The sequence below is a fragment of the Scyliorhinus canicula genome, chromosome 11, assembly GCF_902713615.1.
Source record: "Scyliorhinus canicula chromosome 11, sScyCan1.1, whole genome shotgun sequence".
Lineage (NCBI taxonomy): Eukaryota > Metazoa > Chordata > Chondrichthyes > Carcharhiniformes > Scyliorhinidae > Scyliorhinus > Scyliorhinus canicula.
The window spans coordinates 125,796,318-125,813,287 of record NC_052156.1 but is presented as its reverse complement, the minus strand read 5'-3'; the positions used below and the strand labels follow the sequence as shown (position 1 = coordinate 125,813,287).

The window sequence follows — 16,970 nt, the reverse complement described above, 5'->3', positions numbered from 1 at the left end:
ATCTTTGTTTGTAACAGTTTATTGTTCCAACTGATAAAGGACCCGATGATCATGAAGACTGTCCACAATCCGTTTCTATTCAGACAGCAGAGGTAATAGCCTCAAATACAAGGCACTCACCAAGTGTACACGGAGTGACTTGGAAGCCATGCTACAGGAGTTTAAAGATGAAAACTTTTTTAACAAAACATTTTCAACCTTTCCCAAAACAACAAAAAGTTTTCAATGTATTGCATCCTGTATTTCAAAGGCATGCTCATGAGCAGGACACTAAATTGCATGATGTTTATAAGGGATTAGTTACTCCAAAGTTGAGTACAAATGCGTTGAAAACTTTTGCTGCTACGGACGTGTGGGCCATACACTTTTCTCAGTTTTGGATTGACTATGAAGGAATGAAGAGTGGGAAAGGAAGACCTGTGGGATGTGTAGATTCTTTCCCTCTTTCTATCTGGGTTTGTCAACCCAATAGATATGCAAAGTCACAAGAATCTTTTTTGACACCCAGACAGCCTGCCTCTCAAATATCCAAAAGTGAATCCAGTGACTTGAACCTCCGTTTGCAACGGAAAAAGCTCTTGAGGGAATACTATAGTTCAGAATCCGAACCACTTACTAATGGACTGGGACGATCAAATTCTTTAGATGGTGTTGCTGGATCTTTGAACTCCTTGCAACCTTCAGATGCAGATATACACGTTCTTGTACATACTGAAAAGCATGTGAGCATGCAGGTTAATCATCATCAATACTGCTTTATGCTACGCCTTCAGCAGTCTATAAAAAGGCTTCAGGAACAACTTCAGAAGAACATAGAGAAGGTGACTGGAAAGCCAGTGGAACAGACAAAAGTTTGTATTGGGCTGGTAATAAAAGTGCTGAAGTAGCTTTAATGCTTCATCCGGCGCCTCAACCTGGGGCAAGTAGTAAGGCTCCAGCTGAAAACAGGAGTCCGACAGAATCTGACCTTTCACCTTCTGAAAGCAGAGAAACTCTGGCAGCTGAGAATGAAGTAACGTGTGATGATTCACAGACTGATCATCTCAGCGAAAAAACATTTAATGAATCAGAGAATACTGAAACTGAAAGTATAAATAAAAGTATTGACAAGCCTATGGACTCTTTGCTTTCTAAATCATACAGTGACTCGGCTTTGATAAAAGGAATGACATCAAGGTCCTCTTTTGATGGTATTGTTAGTCAATTTCCAGTATCATCAGATGTCCCTGGAAAAGTTGATGGAACTAATTTGGAAGAAAAGAAACAGTTCAATGAAGTCACAAAGATTTCAAATGTTAAGGCTCTCGATGTTTCTCAAAGTATGGAACCACTGAATCTTTACACATTAAGCAAAAACGAATGCAGTATTCCTCCTTTGTGTAAGGAAAATTATCAAGAGGAAATATCAAGTACTATGCAAAACAAAAGAAATGGAACCATAGATACATTAAATGATTTAAAATGTGACCAAGATAATCCCTTGCAAAACTTTGATTACAGTAAAGAAACACCTTCGACAAAGTTGGTGTTACTTCAGTCGGTATCAAGGTATGCAGCTATTTGAAGTAAACATTTATCATTATTTGAAGGCATTTTAGGGTAATGCATGACCATACTGCAGTTCTATTGTGGGTTTGTATTAATTTCATTTTTGGCACAGTCTCTTGGTACTTTTAACTGCTCTTTGTTATATTCCCATTTATGGAGGCAAAATATTGCAAATGTTAGACATTAGAATTTTTTAAGCATCTGGAAAGCAAGAGACCAGCTAAATTCTTCTGACAGAAGTGCATTAATGTTATATTTGGGGAATAAATATGCTTTTCGAGTTCTCAACTGGAATCTTATTGATGATAAGTGGTTCACAAAATCTAAACCACTCAAATGCAATCTAAATCACCATTTCTGCAATGTTAAATGTTCACTCCCTTTCTTACAATTAATAACTGCAATTCTATTCTGGTCTATATCTTTATGCTAGTTAGAAGTCTGTCTTTCTTGCTCGTATACAGTTTAACTTGTTTGAAGAGTATAGTTTCAAAGTTTATACATCAACAGTGGAGCTCTATCTAGTGGCCACTTTGTGCAGAACACTTAACTTTACTATATTAATAAATGACATTTGCTCATGGACCACCAGGTGAAGTAAACCTATAAATGCTAAGTGTTGGACTTGAAATAGTCAGAATCAGTGAGATAAGTAATACAGAAAAGTTAGCAAATGTGATGATGGATCAACAATGGGAAATTTTCAAATAAGAAAGTGATGAATACAGAACAATTGTATAGGGCAAGAAGTGGGTACACTTCTGTGGATAAGTAGGCTAACATTAAACTTAAACTTATAAGATCATAAAAAATAAGAGCAGGAGTGAGTCATTTGGCCCAAGGAGCCTGATCTACCACTGATTAAAATCATGGCTGATCTGATTGTTCCCTGTACTCCACTTTCCTGCCTGCCCCTCATAACCCTCGGCTATCAAAAATCTACGTAACTCGACCTTGAATATAATCAATGATCCAGCCTCCACTGGTCTGTAGTGGAAGAGTAAACACCCTTCTGAGAGAACACAAAATCCTTCCTCGTCTCTGTCTTAAATGGGAGACCCCTTATTTTTAACTGCCCCTTAGTTCTATATTTCCCCCACGACGTGAAGCATCCTCTCAGCATCTAGCCTGCCAAATCCCCTCAGGATCTTGAATGTTTCAATAAGAGCACCTTTCCATCTTCTAAACTCCAATGAGTATAGGCCCAGCCTGCTCAACCTTTCCTCGCAAGACATTCCACAGAAATCAGCCCAGAGAACCCCTTTAAGTAAGGAAACCAAACCATACTCCGTACTCTCAATGGGGACTCGCCTGTCCAGCCGTAGCAAGACTTCCTTTCTTATTCCATCTGCCAATCAATCAAGGCCAAAATATGTCTTCCAACTTGCTATACCTGCATGCTAACATTTTGTGAGTCATGGATAAGGGCACCCTATCCCTCTGCCAAATTTATGCCCACTCATTTATCCCTTTGCAGACTTTGTACTCTACTTGCAGCTTGCTTTCCTACCTATCTTTGTACCATCAGTGGATTTGGCTACAGTTCAGTCTGTACATTCATCCAAGTCATCAATGTAGATCATAAATGGTTGAGGTCCCAGTATTGATACCTATGGCTATCTACTAGTTACAGTTTGCTGACTTAAAAAATATCCATATATCCCAACTCTGTTTCCTGTTAGTTAGTCAATCCTCTATCCATGTTAATATATCACACTCCCCCACCATGAGCTTTTATCTCGTACATTAACTTTTCATGTGCACCTTATTGAATGAACGCCTTATGGAAATCCAAATAATCTTCACCTGCCAGTACCTATTTATTTGCCCTACTTTAGGTTTTCAATAAAACTAGGACTAGAAATTCAACAGTGAAAAATCTAGAAGATGTAGCAAGATAATAAAAGATGGCTAAAGTGGCCCAAAAGGAATATTAAAAAGGCTGACAGATAATGTAAAAGAAAATGGAAGATTTTATTTTAACATATTTGAGTAGATGTTTAGTTTGCAAGGATTGGACTACCATGAACCAGCAGTGTGGAGGATGGCAGATGAATTGATAATTTATTAATCATATATTGTACTCTTCCTGATGTCTTTTTTATTATAACTTCACCTTGGTCTTGATACCCCCTTTATCCCATTGCAGGAGATTAACTTCCATACCTGTATGAAATAAATATTTTGTCTTTTTATAGATGATTGTAGAAGTGAGAATGTAGGCATTCTAGAATATGATGTGATGCAATTGTTACAGAAATGATGAGGTGTTGTTTTCTGAAACAATTAGCAAGTTCATGGTGGGCAAGTCACTGTCTAAACCATTGCAATTGTAGCAGGGTGGGTCTTCCACGTGTCTATATCCAAATCCAATGGACAGCAGCATTGCTGTAAACAGGATAGTACCATCTGTCCCACTGGGCTGGAGATAGAATTTGAGAGTAGCAACTTGGCTGTTCTCTGGGTTTTGCAAGGAGTTCCAGATGTGAATAGTAATATAGGCCCTCACTTTTACTGGTATTCAACATTGGAAAGGAAAGTATACAGATATCATTCAGGGGTATGTCCCTCTGGGGTATAAGAGAAGGTACTGGCAGCATTTCTGATGGGTGACTGCTCAATTTGTTGTTCACATACTTTGGTGATGGCATCTTTACATTGAGACCAGAAATTTGTAGCCCTATATCTTAATTATTTTGACATAGAATTTACAGTGCAGAAGGAGGCCATTTGTCCTATCGAGTCTGCACCGGCTCTTGGAAAGAGCACCCTACCCAAGGTCCACACCTCCACCCTATCCCCATAACCCCACAACCCAGTAACCCCACCTAACACTAAGGGCAATTTTGGACACTAAGGGCAATTTAGCATGGCCAATCCACCTAACCTGCACATCTTTGGATTGTGGGAGGAAACCAGAGCACCCAGAGGAAACTCACGCACACACTGGGAGAATGTGCAGACTCCGCACAGACAGTCCGGGAATCGAACCTGGGACCCTGGAGCTGTGAAGCAAGTGTGCTAACCACAATGTTACCGTGCTGAATTTTAGATGAACTCTGGATGGGTGGATATTAGATTATGATTGCAAGGGGATGAAACTAACATATAATTCACCTGCTTTTGATTTTATTTTTGTACATCTGTCACTTTGGAAAAAAGAAGTTTATGAGCATTTAATGCTGATTTAAATATCTAACACTACATACGTTTTAAAAATCTCTTTATCCTCCTGCTTTTTTCAAAGCTGCGCTTTTTTCAGTGCAAAGTGTGATCAGTGGACCTGTTCCCAATCTGTATTCTTGTCTCCTTTAATCAAGTAGCGAGAGATATCAAGAGTAGCCTGGACTGACTTGTCCTTCACGAGCAAATTACTTTGACTATACTTGCTATTTTGGCCAGGCATGTTGTGATGATATTTTTTCATTTTTTTTTTTCTTGAGCAGCACAGCTTGGTGGCAAGGTAAAGGGCGTGATTCTCTGGCCGCATATGCCCGGCAACCGGAGAATCCTGTCCGAGGTCGATGGATTTTTCTATTGTCGGCGTCACTCTCGTGGCGTTTTTGTGGCGGGTGGGGCGGAAGAATCTATCCCAAAGTCTTTTAGACAGTGATGCACCGGCATTTCAGGGACAGCTCTTGCATTTACCGACACTTAATTGCTCCTACTGACAACCTGAGCATCAGAAATGTTTAAGTCATGAGGTCTTCGTAAGCAGTGTATATTTGAAAATGCTATACACCATCAAACATTGCAGTGGAATAGGAATATGGTATGCTATATTGATTTCAACATACATTTTTGATTTGAGCAGTTTGTCATGCATCCAGTTTGGGCTTGACAGGTATAAAAGTTGAATATAAGATGACAGAAGCGTCCTGTAATGTTTTATGACTAGGAAATTTGCATTACTACATGAGTCAGGATTCCAATCCAATCCAAGCCTTGCCCTTATGAACCTTTGCCCTGTTTTTGACCTGACAAAAATTAACCCTCCTGACTGGGAGGTGAATAGTGGAGGCCAGACACTTTCCATATCCCTATCCAACGACAATCCAACTATAGATGCAAATAGGAACAGGAATAAGCCAGTCAGCCCCTTGAGCCTGTCCCGCCATTCAATGAGATCATGGCTGATCTGTGACCCTACTCCATATAATCTGCCTTTGGTCCATATCCCTTAATATTTTTGCTTAACAAAAATTATCTATCTCCGATTTAAAATTAACAACTGATCTAGCTTCAACTGCTGTTTGTGGGAGAGAGTTCCAAACCTCTACCGCCCTTTTGAGTGAAGATATTCTTCCTGACACATCTCCTGAATCTCTCACACAATTTACAGTGCAGAACGAGGCCATTCGGCCCATCGAGTCTGCACCGGCTCTTGGAAAGAGCACCCTACCCAAGGTCAACACCTCCACCCTATCCCCATAACCCAGTAACCCCACCCAACACTAAGGGCAATTTTGGACACTAAGGGCAATTTATCGTGGCCAATCCACCTAACCTGCACATCTTTGGACTGTGGGAGGAAACTGGAGCACCCGGAGGAAACACACGCACACACGGGGAGGATGTGCAGACTCCGCACAGACAGTGACCCAAGCCGGAATCGAACCTGGGACCCTGGAGCTGTGAAGCATTTGTGCTATCCACAATGCTACCGTGCTGCCCAGCTCGAATTTTTAGAATATACTCCCGAGTTTTAGAATCTCCAACCAGTGAAATCTTTATCCACCCTGTCTTTCCCTGTTAATATCTTGAATACTTGATCAGATCACCCCTTAACCTTGTAAATTCTAGCGAAAACAGATCTAATTTGAGTAATCTCTCCTCTGAACTCAACCCCTGTAATCATTTTTGCAAACCTACATTGCACTCTCTCCGAGGCCAAAATATCCTTCCCAAGTTGTGGTGCCCAGATCTTCCACCTTCCATAAACTTGTGCTCATTCAGAATTAGTGCTTGCTTCCTAATGCCCATTACCCTTCTGCTCACTGATGAACACAGGCTCCTGGTTCAATAGCAACACCAACTCCATCCCTCCTTTATGGCCACTGTCCAGGTTAAACTTCCTAAGCTTGGCGTCTTAATTGACCCCGAAGTTCCAAATCCGTATTCGCTCCCATCAGCAATAACCACCTACTTCCACCTTCACACCATTTCCCAGCTCATGCTTCATGCTTCAGCTCATGTGTTCCTGTTATTACTGCTAGCCAGAACTAGTTCAATGTACTCCCTTGGTTGGCCTTTCATCTTCCAGCCTCTCTAGTCTTGAATAAAACAAAATATTGCGGATGCTGGAATCTTGGAAAAAAAACAAGAAAATGCTGGAAAATCTCAGGTCTGGCAGTATCTATAAATAGAGTAGTAAATGGTTTAAGTCTGGATGGCTCTCCTGTGCAGGATATATTTGTATCCCTCCACATGCTGCCAGACCTGCTGAGGTTTTCCATTTTATGTTACTTTTGTACGTGTCTTGGTAATTGCTTCAGAAATGGCATTGCCAAGAGTTCTGGTAGGGGATCTTTGCCTGCCTTTTAGCAGGGGAACAGTTGGCATGGGAACCTCAAAAGGAGGCGATAAGATGACAAACACTTTTTTTCTTTCCTTAACTTTCATATGTTTTTGCTTCTATTGCAGCATTTAAAAAAAAATAATCTGTTAAGATTTTTCTTTTTGCGAAAAGAATATAATGTTCTTGCGCTTTTACAAAAGGGACATCTGTAAACCAGCATCTAAATTTTTCACTTTGATTTTCACACACAAATTAGTGGGAAACTGAAGGATCGTACACAACCCTCCATGACTAACTATCCTGTCGTGTGTAAAAATGTGAGGAGAAGCCCATCTCAGATTTCACTGGATACTATATCAGTTGACAGCAGTCTGCTGGAAGAACAGTTCTTAGGGAATGATGGGAATGAAAGCCTTCTTTTGCTGGAAAAGGGTAAGCCGTATTTTATAATTCAGACCTTCTTGTTTCGATTTTTTAAATTGTAGACGAATGTTTTGCAATGCAGATATTAAAATATAACCTGCATTACACTACATGATCTTAACATTGAAAATTTAGTTAATTGTCATAAAACATTTGAAATTAATGTATTGCACAATAATGCATAGTGGGAAAGTTGCTGGAATCAATCATTTTGTCAATCCGCCATTGTCAGCATGCTTTTTGAAGAATTAGTCATGCTTAACAAACTCTTTGAGGATGTAATACCAGCAAGATGGAGAATAGGGAACCTGTGGATGTTGTATATCTGTACTTCCAGAAGGCATTTGATAAGGTGCCGCATAAAAAAACTGATCTAGAAGGTGAGATTACAGGGGATTGGGAAGAGTACTACATTGGATTGAGGATTGGCTGACTGACAGAAAGTAGAGGGGCAAGATAAATGGGTCCTTCTGTGACTGGCGAACTGTAGCTAGCTGGGTGTCGCAGGCATCAGTTCTCGGACCTTAACAGTTTACAATCTATATAAATGACCTGCACGCAGGGACAGAGTGTAGCACAGCAAAATTTGGGATGATACTAAAATAGGTGGGAAAGCAGGCACTGAAGAGGAGATTAAGAAAGCGGCACAGTAGCACAGTGGTTAGCACTGTTGCTTGTCAGCTCCAGGGTTCCAGGTTTGAATACCGGCATGGGTCACTGCCTTTGCATAGTCTGCATGTTCTCCCCGTGTCTGTGTGGGTTTTCTCCGGGTGCTCCAGTTTCCTCCCACAGTCCAAAGATAGCTCCGAAAGCTCGTGTTTGAATCAAACCTGTTGGACTTTAACCTGGTGTTGTTTGACTTCTTACTGTGCTCACCCCAGTCCAACGCTGGCATCTCCACATCAAAGATATGCATGTTAGGTGGATTGGCCATGCTAAATTGCCCTTTGTGTCCAAATAGGTTAGGTGGGGTTATGGGGATAGGGTGTAGGTGTGGGCTTAAGTAGCATGCTCTTTCCAAGGGCTGGTGCAGACTCGATGGGTGGAATTACCTCCTCCTGCACTGTAAATTCTATGATAAAGATTTTACAGATAGGCTGGGAGAGTGGGCCAAGATTTGGCAGATTGATCTTAATGTGGATAAGTGTGAGGTTATCCATTTTGACTGAAAAAATAGAAAGACAAATTATTAACTAACCGGAAAGCAAATTCAAAATGCGCCTGGGCAGAGGGATCTGGGTGTCTTTGTTCATGAACTCTCTGACCCATAGTGCAGTGCAGTCTGAATCATTAAATGATTTCAAGATGAGAAATAGATATATTTCTGATTTAAAATGGGTTAAAAGGATATGGGGAACAGCCAGGGAGGTGGATCTGAAGCCAGGAAGAGATCAGCCATGACCTGATTAAATGGTAGAGCAGGCTCAAAGGGCCGAATTGCCGAGTTCTGCTCCTAATTCCTTTGTTCCTATATGTAAATATAATGTGCACAGTAATTTTGTCAACAATATAAATAAAGTTATCCATTATCCATTTAAATCTTATTTTTATATTTTGTCACAGCAACTTTCTCTTGTAAATTTGTATTTGTAGATTAATTGAACAGGTACCTGTTAATGGTTTATGATACTTCTTGCAGAAGCACAGTACATTAGGAATACTTCATTAATACTACGACAAAATATAAACCTTTTTCTGATCCACCACAAATAAAAATAATTTTATGTTTCTAGTTTCTGTGTGGAATTCATAGTGGATTATTTTCATTCTAGCATAAAAGACCAATGAAAATGTAATGAAAACTTTAACCGACTCAAGTAAAAAAATGAGAAAGTACGTTAATGCTTTCCTGTTGCTCAAGTGCAATTCGTAAAGTACGCTATCTGAACCCTGTTCTGTTTGAATAATCCTGACTCAAACTCATTGTGATGTTGAACTTACTACAAACACACAAGTGTTTAGTCATATTAGGAAAATATAAAAGTTAATTTACAAATAGTGGGTCATGAAACAGCTTTGCATCATATGTAATATTTTTCTCATTTCATAATGATACCAGAATGGAAGGCTGAGAGAAACAGTTTGACATTAAGATTTATATATAACTTTCAAAGTGATATACACAAGATTTAATTTGCAAAATATGACCTGTATTTCATTTGTGAAAGTGAGTTGTGATAAAGCTCGCAGATTCATTGTTCAATATTTATTCAAACCATCTGAAATTGTTAACACAAGTAGAGTAGCATGTTGATACTTAAAGGACTTTCAGCAGTTAATTATTTGATGTCCGACAGTAACATGGCCCAACTTAATGGACTCAACCCAGTCTTAGAAATGAAAACATTATCTTGATGTTTGCAAATAGCCTCTTACTCCTGAATCATGCAGAGCATTGATTATGCACCATGTGTCAGTTCATTTCCTTTTTCAGCTGGGATGCTTTTCATATCATACTTCTCCATTGCAAGATTGCGAAAACCAAGTCTCCAGCCTCACTACAAGAGTACGCCATACTAGGCAGACGTTAGAATGTGGAACATTGTTTGGCAAGCAATCATATCTGGGTTTTTTCCCCGATTCTCTGTATTCTCTACTGGGCAATGAATGCCAAGAACATATCATGGAAAGCATTCAAGAAACATTTTTAAAAATAAATTTAGAGTATCCAATTCATTTTTTCCAATTAAGGGACAATTTAGCGTGGCCAATCTACCTAGCCTGCACATCTTTTGGGTTGTGGGGGGCGAAACCCACGCAAACATGGGAAGAATGTGCAAACTCCACACGGACAGTGACCGAGAGCGAGGATCGAACCTGGGACCTCAGTGCCATTAGGCAGCACTGCTAACCAGTGCACCACCATGCTGCCCATTCAAGAAACATTTTTTAAAAAATGAAAACCATGCCTCCTGTGTTCCATGTTTAAGAGGATAGGGATACTCAATAATAGCTTCATAAACCAGACTCTGTTTTTGACCAGATACAGTTAATGACCAATAACATTGTGCTTAAAGCAGACAACGTTTGTGATTTAAGACTCTACAAGAGAATGAAGCCACAAGATCCAACAGGTTTTGGACAAACAAAACAAAACTTTACTTTAGTAAGGTCTAAAAGATAAAACCATGTAGAGCTATCTTGTACTCTTTAACATTCAGGGTCAATATGCCATAGTACATGTGAATTCACAAGCAATCTGTGGTTGAATGCACCACAATATACAGTACAAGAAAATGAGACCAAAACAGATTCCATGGATTTCTCAGCAACCCACCCAAAAATCAGCAAACATTGAGAATCAACCAATCTTGTTGAAGCTGTCTCCCTCACAAGGACTCCAACCTTTTCACTTTGAAGCTCAAGCCTCTAAATTTCTTAATAGCCACTCCAACTCTGATTCTATCTATGATTTCACACCTGCCAGGGATTTCACACTCATTTGCTGAGACTCAATTTCCCTGACTTTCCAAGTATGTACTCCAGCCTCTCCTTGTCCAATTTCAGTTGTTTAATAGCTGGCAAGCTTCACTTAGCTGGCACTGCCCAATGATTTGGCCAGCCTCCCAAACTACATCAAACTATCAACTGCCCCAGGGCTGCTTCTGAGCCCTAAACCTTTCCAGCATGGAAACATTCCAGAATATATTGCATCACTTATGCAAGTAATTAACAGTGCATTATCCCAGAATATATCCAAGATCAAACTGAAAATTGTAACGTTAATCTACCAAGTATGCTCATAGAACTAAGGAAATAATCCTTTCTGATAGTTCAAAGAATCATTATTGCATGTAATGATGTTTTGCCATAATGCTGTAAATTTGTATGAACACAGACAGCAGAGGAATGCCACTGTTTCAGCTCCCCTGAGACTCTCCTGAGTCCTAACTCCACAGAGCCAACTAACAGCAATACTTTTGCTGCCTGGAGCCTTCTGACAGCAGCAGCTTTTTGATATGACCTTTCCCCCTGCTGCACAACACTCACTTCTACAGCGAAGGCACATATACATTGAAACCTTCAAACTTTCTTAATCTCTGCTCATCTGCAGGACAACATAGCTTTCCAGGCCTTACTGAATGGTTTTAAATCAATTGCAGCTCTTAACTCCCAATAAAATCTCTTTGGGCTGTATTTCATTGCAAGCAGTCTGGACACCTCGTCTTCTGCTAAGTAAACCCAATTGCTGTTTTATCATCATGCCTATCTAGCTGTTAACCCCTAAAGTCAACATGGCCCACCCTTTTAAGTGTACTAGTCTTCCAGCTGCTTTTGTTGCATTTATCCCATTTTCAACAGTTAACTTTCCAGAACTACATTTACCTCTTAAAATATTAGTATGAACTTTAAATTAAATAGTTATAATAGTTATTACCAATACCTAATCCAATTTATGATGCAATTCTGCAAAGTAGATGAGACAAGATTTCTTGACCAAAGAGTCTCTCTCAATTACTTTTCCCCTGTTAGCCGCTATCACTGGCAACAGTCTACACCATGGACTTAGCAGAAAGATACAGGCTTTCCGTGCATTCCTCTGCTTCCTGTGTTCATACAAATTTACAGCTTTATGGCAAAACATTATTACGTACAACTCTGATTCTTTGAACTGTTAGAAAGGGTTATTTCCTTTAATTCCATAATCATACTTGGAAGATTAATGTTACAATTTTCAGTTATGTCTTGGATATTTTCTGAAGTAATGCACTGTTAATTACTCGCATAAGTGGTCCAATATATTCTGGAATGTTCCCATAAGATTCAGTATTTAATTTGTACAGTAGTTGAATTTGCAACAATCTTCAGCCAGAAATACCCAGTGGATGATCCATCTCTGCCCCTCCATAGGTCCCCAGCATCTCGGATCTCAGTCTTCAGCCACTTTGATTCAATCCACCTGATATCACAAAACAACAGAATTTACAGGGTACTGCAAAAGCTATGGGCCCTAATACTCTTGATCATCAGTAAATTGATTCAAGGGGTCATTAACAGCACTATCAAGCAGCACTTGGCAATAACCTGCTCATTGATACTTAGTTTGGGTTGCGGCAGGATCATTAAGCTCCTGATCTTATTTCAGCCATGGTTTGAACCTGGACAAAAGAACTGAACTCTAGTGTTGAGAGTGATCCTCCTTGACATCAAGGCAGCATTTGACCGAGTATTGAATCAAGGGGCACTTGCAAAACTGGAGTAAATGGGAATCTGAGGGGCAACCCTCCGCTGGTTGGAATCATACCTGGCACCAAGGAATTGGTTGTTGTGGTTGGAGGAAAATCATCTCCGCCTCGGGAGGAGAGCAGTAGAGCAGTAGTTCCTCAGTCCTAGACCCGACCACCTTGAGCTGCTTCATGAATGGCCTTCTGCCATCATAAGGTCAGGAGTAGGAATGTTTGTTGATAATTGTACATAATGTTCAGAACCATTCACAACTCCTCAGAAAATGAAGTAGTCCATGTCCAAATGCACCAAGACCCGGACTATCGAGGCTTGGGCTGACAAATAACATCTAATATTATATAACTCTATGAGCTAAATCCAGTACAGGGTTATCACCCGCTGCTTATTTCCCAGGTTGGGGAAGACCTTCAGTTCACCGTAGCAATTCTTCTGTTAAGAGTTTTTAAAAACAGCAACTCTTAGGAGACAATGCTTTCTCTAGCGGGGTTTGGCTATGATGGTAGCTGCTTCTCTCCTGTACTCAGCTATCCTGCTGTGGTTATACTGTTTCTTCCTTTTGATATGCTATCTGAATAACACCTCGGACCAGGCTTTGAGCATATAGGTGTAAATTATATTCTTACCTCTCTACTTTAAACTACAGTTTTAAAAAATAATAATTCAACTTTTTCCATTTTTTACATAATATAAAACACACAACCAAACAGTTAAGAACCCCCCATTCCCAACTACCATTCCCAACTACCATCCCCTATAACCCAACCACACCATTTCCAAACACCTAACCCCTACCCCCTTACCAACTAACAGTGACCAACGGTGTATTTGACTTTCTTGAGGTATAGGAACTCCATTGGATCCCCCAGCCACACTGAGGCACTGTGCGGAGAAGCTGACCTCCACCCCATCAGCACTCGCCTCCAGGCAACCAGCGAGGCAAAGGCCATAACATCAGCCCTCACGTTTATCTGTAGCTCTGGCGAGTCAGATACGCAAATATGGCCACTAAGGGACAGCCATTGTATGTATGTATTTTGAGTGCTCCAGCAACATTCGAGGAACTCGACACCATCCAGGACAAAGCCCACTTGGTTGCTACCTTTTCCACAAGCATTGAATCCCTCAATCATTGATGAACAGCGACAGTAGTGTGTCCCATCTACAAGATGCAATGCAGGAACTCGCCAAGAATCCTTAGGCAGCACCTTCCAAACCAATGACCACTACCATCTAGAAGGGAAAAGACAGCAGATACCTGGGAACTCCACCACCACCTTGGAGCTTCCCCTCCAAGTCGCTTACCATCCTGACGTGGAAATATATCGCCATTCCTTGACTGTTGCTGGGTCAAAATCGTGGAATTTCATGCCTAACAGCACTGGGTATACCTACAACTCGGGGATTGCAGCAGTTCAAGAAAGTAGCTCACCGCCACCTTCTCGGGTGCAACTGGGGATGGGCAATAAATGCTGGCCCAGTCAGCGACGCCCACATCCTGTAAATTATTTTTTAAGTGTAATGCAAAACATGTGATCTGAATAAATATCTGTCTTTAATTGTAGTTCTCCAATCCTTCTCGAGATGGACTGAATAATCTAGTGAGAGGAGGGCAGACTCAAATCATTAGTGTGTTTAATTTTGTGTACAGCAAATGACTGTACTAAGTAACAGATGTTGTCTTGAATCCACCAGATATAGAATCCTCAAGAACAAGACAAATCATAAAACAATTCCATATCAAATCTGTTAATGAGCTTTCATAATTTGCCTAGCTATCTGATTCTGCCTTGCTCTGGGCTTGTATGTGAGTTTCCTCTCGCTAGTACGGGCTTTGACCCAGAATGGGGCAACAAACCAACTACTTACGTGCCTTTTTGTCCTTTCTCTGTGTAATCACAGAAAATGGAAGGACTGACACTTTGAATTCCTGCCTATTCAGTAATTTGCCAGTTGACTTGTCACTTAAACCTGTTGTAACACAGTTCAAATATGCCAAACAAATATGGTTTACAGTTTTATCCCTTCATTATTTAGGCAACTTTTGACACATGCATTACGTCTCAGCAGTGGATATAAAGAGAATTAAACAATATTACTCTGTTTATCCCAGTGTAGAGGCATAACCTTACTCAATTCTTTTGACCCAGATTTTATTAATTGTTAAGGAAAACGCATTCTTCATGTCACCAGCCATGCATGCTGGATGATTTGTTATGGCATGATGAGCATAGCTCCTGGAAACAAGAATAGTGTTCCTACCAACATCCAGATGACCCATCTAGGATGTAACTAATAAACCTGAACTCGTTGTTCCATCTCCTTATCTCAAGGCTTTCTTGGCCATCTCATTTCACAACATGGGGATGAAAAAAAGCCAACAGGCAAATCTCACGATGTGCAATTCACATCCTGCACTTCAACAGAACCTAAATAACACTGTCAGCTAAATTGGAGCCTGGGACAAAGCCTAAAGTATGCTGGAAATGCTGGGCTGTTTAGCACAGGGCTAAATCGCTGGCTTTGAAAGCAGGCCAGCAGCATGGTTCGATTCTCGTAACAGCCTTCCCGAACAGGCGCTGGAATGTGGCGACTAGGGACTTTTCACAGTAACTTCATTTGAAGCCTACTCGTGACAATAAGCGATTTTCATTTTTTTCATTTTTCAAATGAATAACTCTAGTCATTGCACTATTTCTAGCTGTACAAATCCTGTCTGTTCATAAAAGTAAAATTAAAACTTAAAACATTTTTTTTAAGGCAATTTTGGTTTTATAACAATAAACGATACAAATGTAAACATAGTTCAGTGCGTAACCCATCCCTCCATCTCCCCACAAAATAGCCTAACTCCTCCCTACCACCCCCCCCCCCCTTTATTGAATCTGCTGACAGTTTAGTTTTCTCCAAAGAAGTTGATAAATGGTTGTCGCCTCCGAACGAACCCTAATGTAGATCCTCTCAGGGTGAACTTAATTTTCTCAAGTCTAAGAAACCCAGCCATGTCGCTAACCCAAACCCCTGATTTTAGGGACTTCAAGTCCCTCCACGCTAGCAGTATCCACCTCCGGGCTAACAAGGAGGCAAAGGCCAAAATGTCAGCCTTTCTCGTCCCCTGGACACCGTCATTTTTAGCACCAATGACATGACATCCGCAAATCCCTGCCAGTATCCCCTAAGCTTCGGGCATGCCCAAAACATGGTTTGCGAGCCCTCCCACGCATCTCACGCACCTGTCCTCCACCCCAAAGAACTTGCTTATCCGGGCCACTATCATGTGTGCCTGGTAAACCACCTTGAATTGTACCAGGCTGAGCCTGGCATTTGATGAGTACGTGTTGACTCTGCTCAATGCATTCTCCCATAGCCCCACCTCTACCCCCCCTCCCAGCTCATCTTGCCATTTACGCATAAGCTCACCTATTTGGGTTTTCTCCCACTCCAGAAGTTCTTTATGGATTTCCGAAACCTTCCCCTCTGCCAGCCCCGTTCTAGAAACTACCTTTTCCTGTATCCCCTGTGGCGGCAGAAACAAAAGGTCGAAACCTGCCGTCGCACAGAATCCCTTATCTGCAGATATCAAAAACCCATTCCCTCCCGCAATTGGAACTCCACATCCAAATCCTCTAAACATAGAAAGCTCCCATCAATAAATAGATCTCCCAGCCTCTCAATCCTTGCTCTCTGCCACCTCCGAAACCCCCCCATCCAGCCTACCCGGGACAAACCAGTGGTTGCCACAAATTGGAGCCCACACCGACACTCCCTCCCTGTGTTTCCACCACTGCCCCCAAACTCTCAGAGCCGCCACTACCACTGGGTTCGTGGAGTACCGGACCAGAGAGAACGGCAGAGCCGTTACCAATGCCCTTGCATGAGGCCGCCTCCACCCGCTTAAAATGTAAACTTTAATCATGTGATGTTAAATCAAATCCAAACCAAAGTATATATGCAAATGAAAACATTTTTTCCAATTAAGGGGCAATTTAATGTGGCCAATCCACCTACCCTGCACATCTTTGGGTTGTGCGGGAGATACCCACACAGACACGAGGAGAATGTGCAAACTCCACACGGACAGTGACCTGGGGCCGAGATAGATCCCGAATCCTCAGTGCTGTGAGACAACAGTGCTAACCACAACACCACCATATTGCCTTTGAGAATATCTTACAGTGCACTTACCCCTTGGGTTGTTGGTCTCAAGAAACCATCTGCTGCTGGGACTTCCGGTTGCGGCTATGACCAGCTAAGTCGCACGTTTGGCTGCTCCTGTGAGGAAGGTGTTTTCGGGCCG

The 16,970-nt window shown here is 41.2% G+C and overlaps 1 protein-coding gene across 1 annotated transcript in view; it reads left to right on the top strand.

Moving 5' to 3' along the window:
• The window catches only part of uhrf1bp1l (UHRF1 binding protein 1-like), a 180,509-nt gene that overhangs the window by 103,905 nt on the left and 59,634 nt on the right, over positions 1–16,970 (top strand). Inside the window, 5 exon segments of the mRNA XM_038811302.1 lie at positions 18–120; positions 123–220; positions 222–867; positions 870–1,548; positions 7,323–7,498. Coding sequence (XP_038667230.1) covers positions 18–120; positions 123–220; positions 222–867; positions 870–1,548; positions 7,323–7,498 — 1,702 coding nt within the window.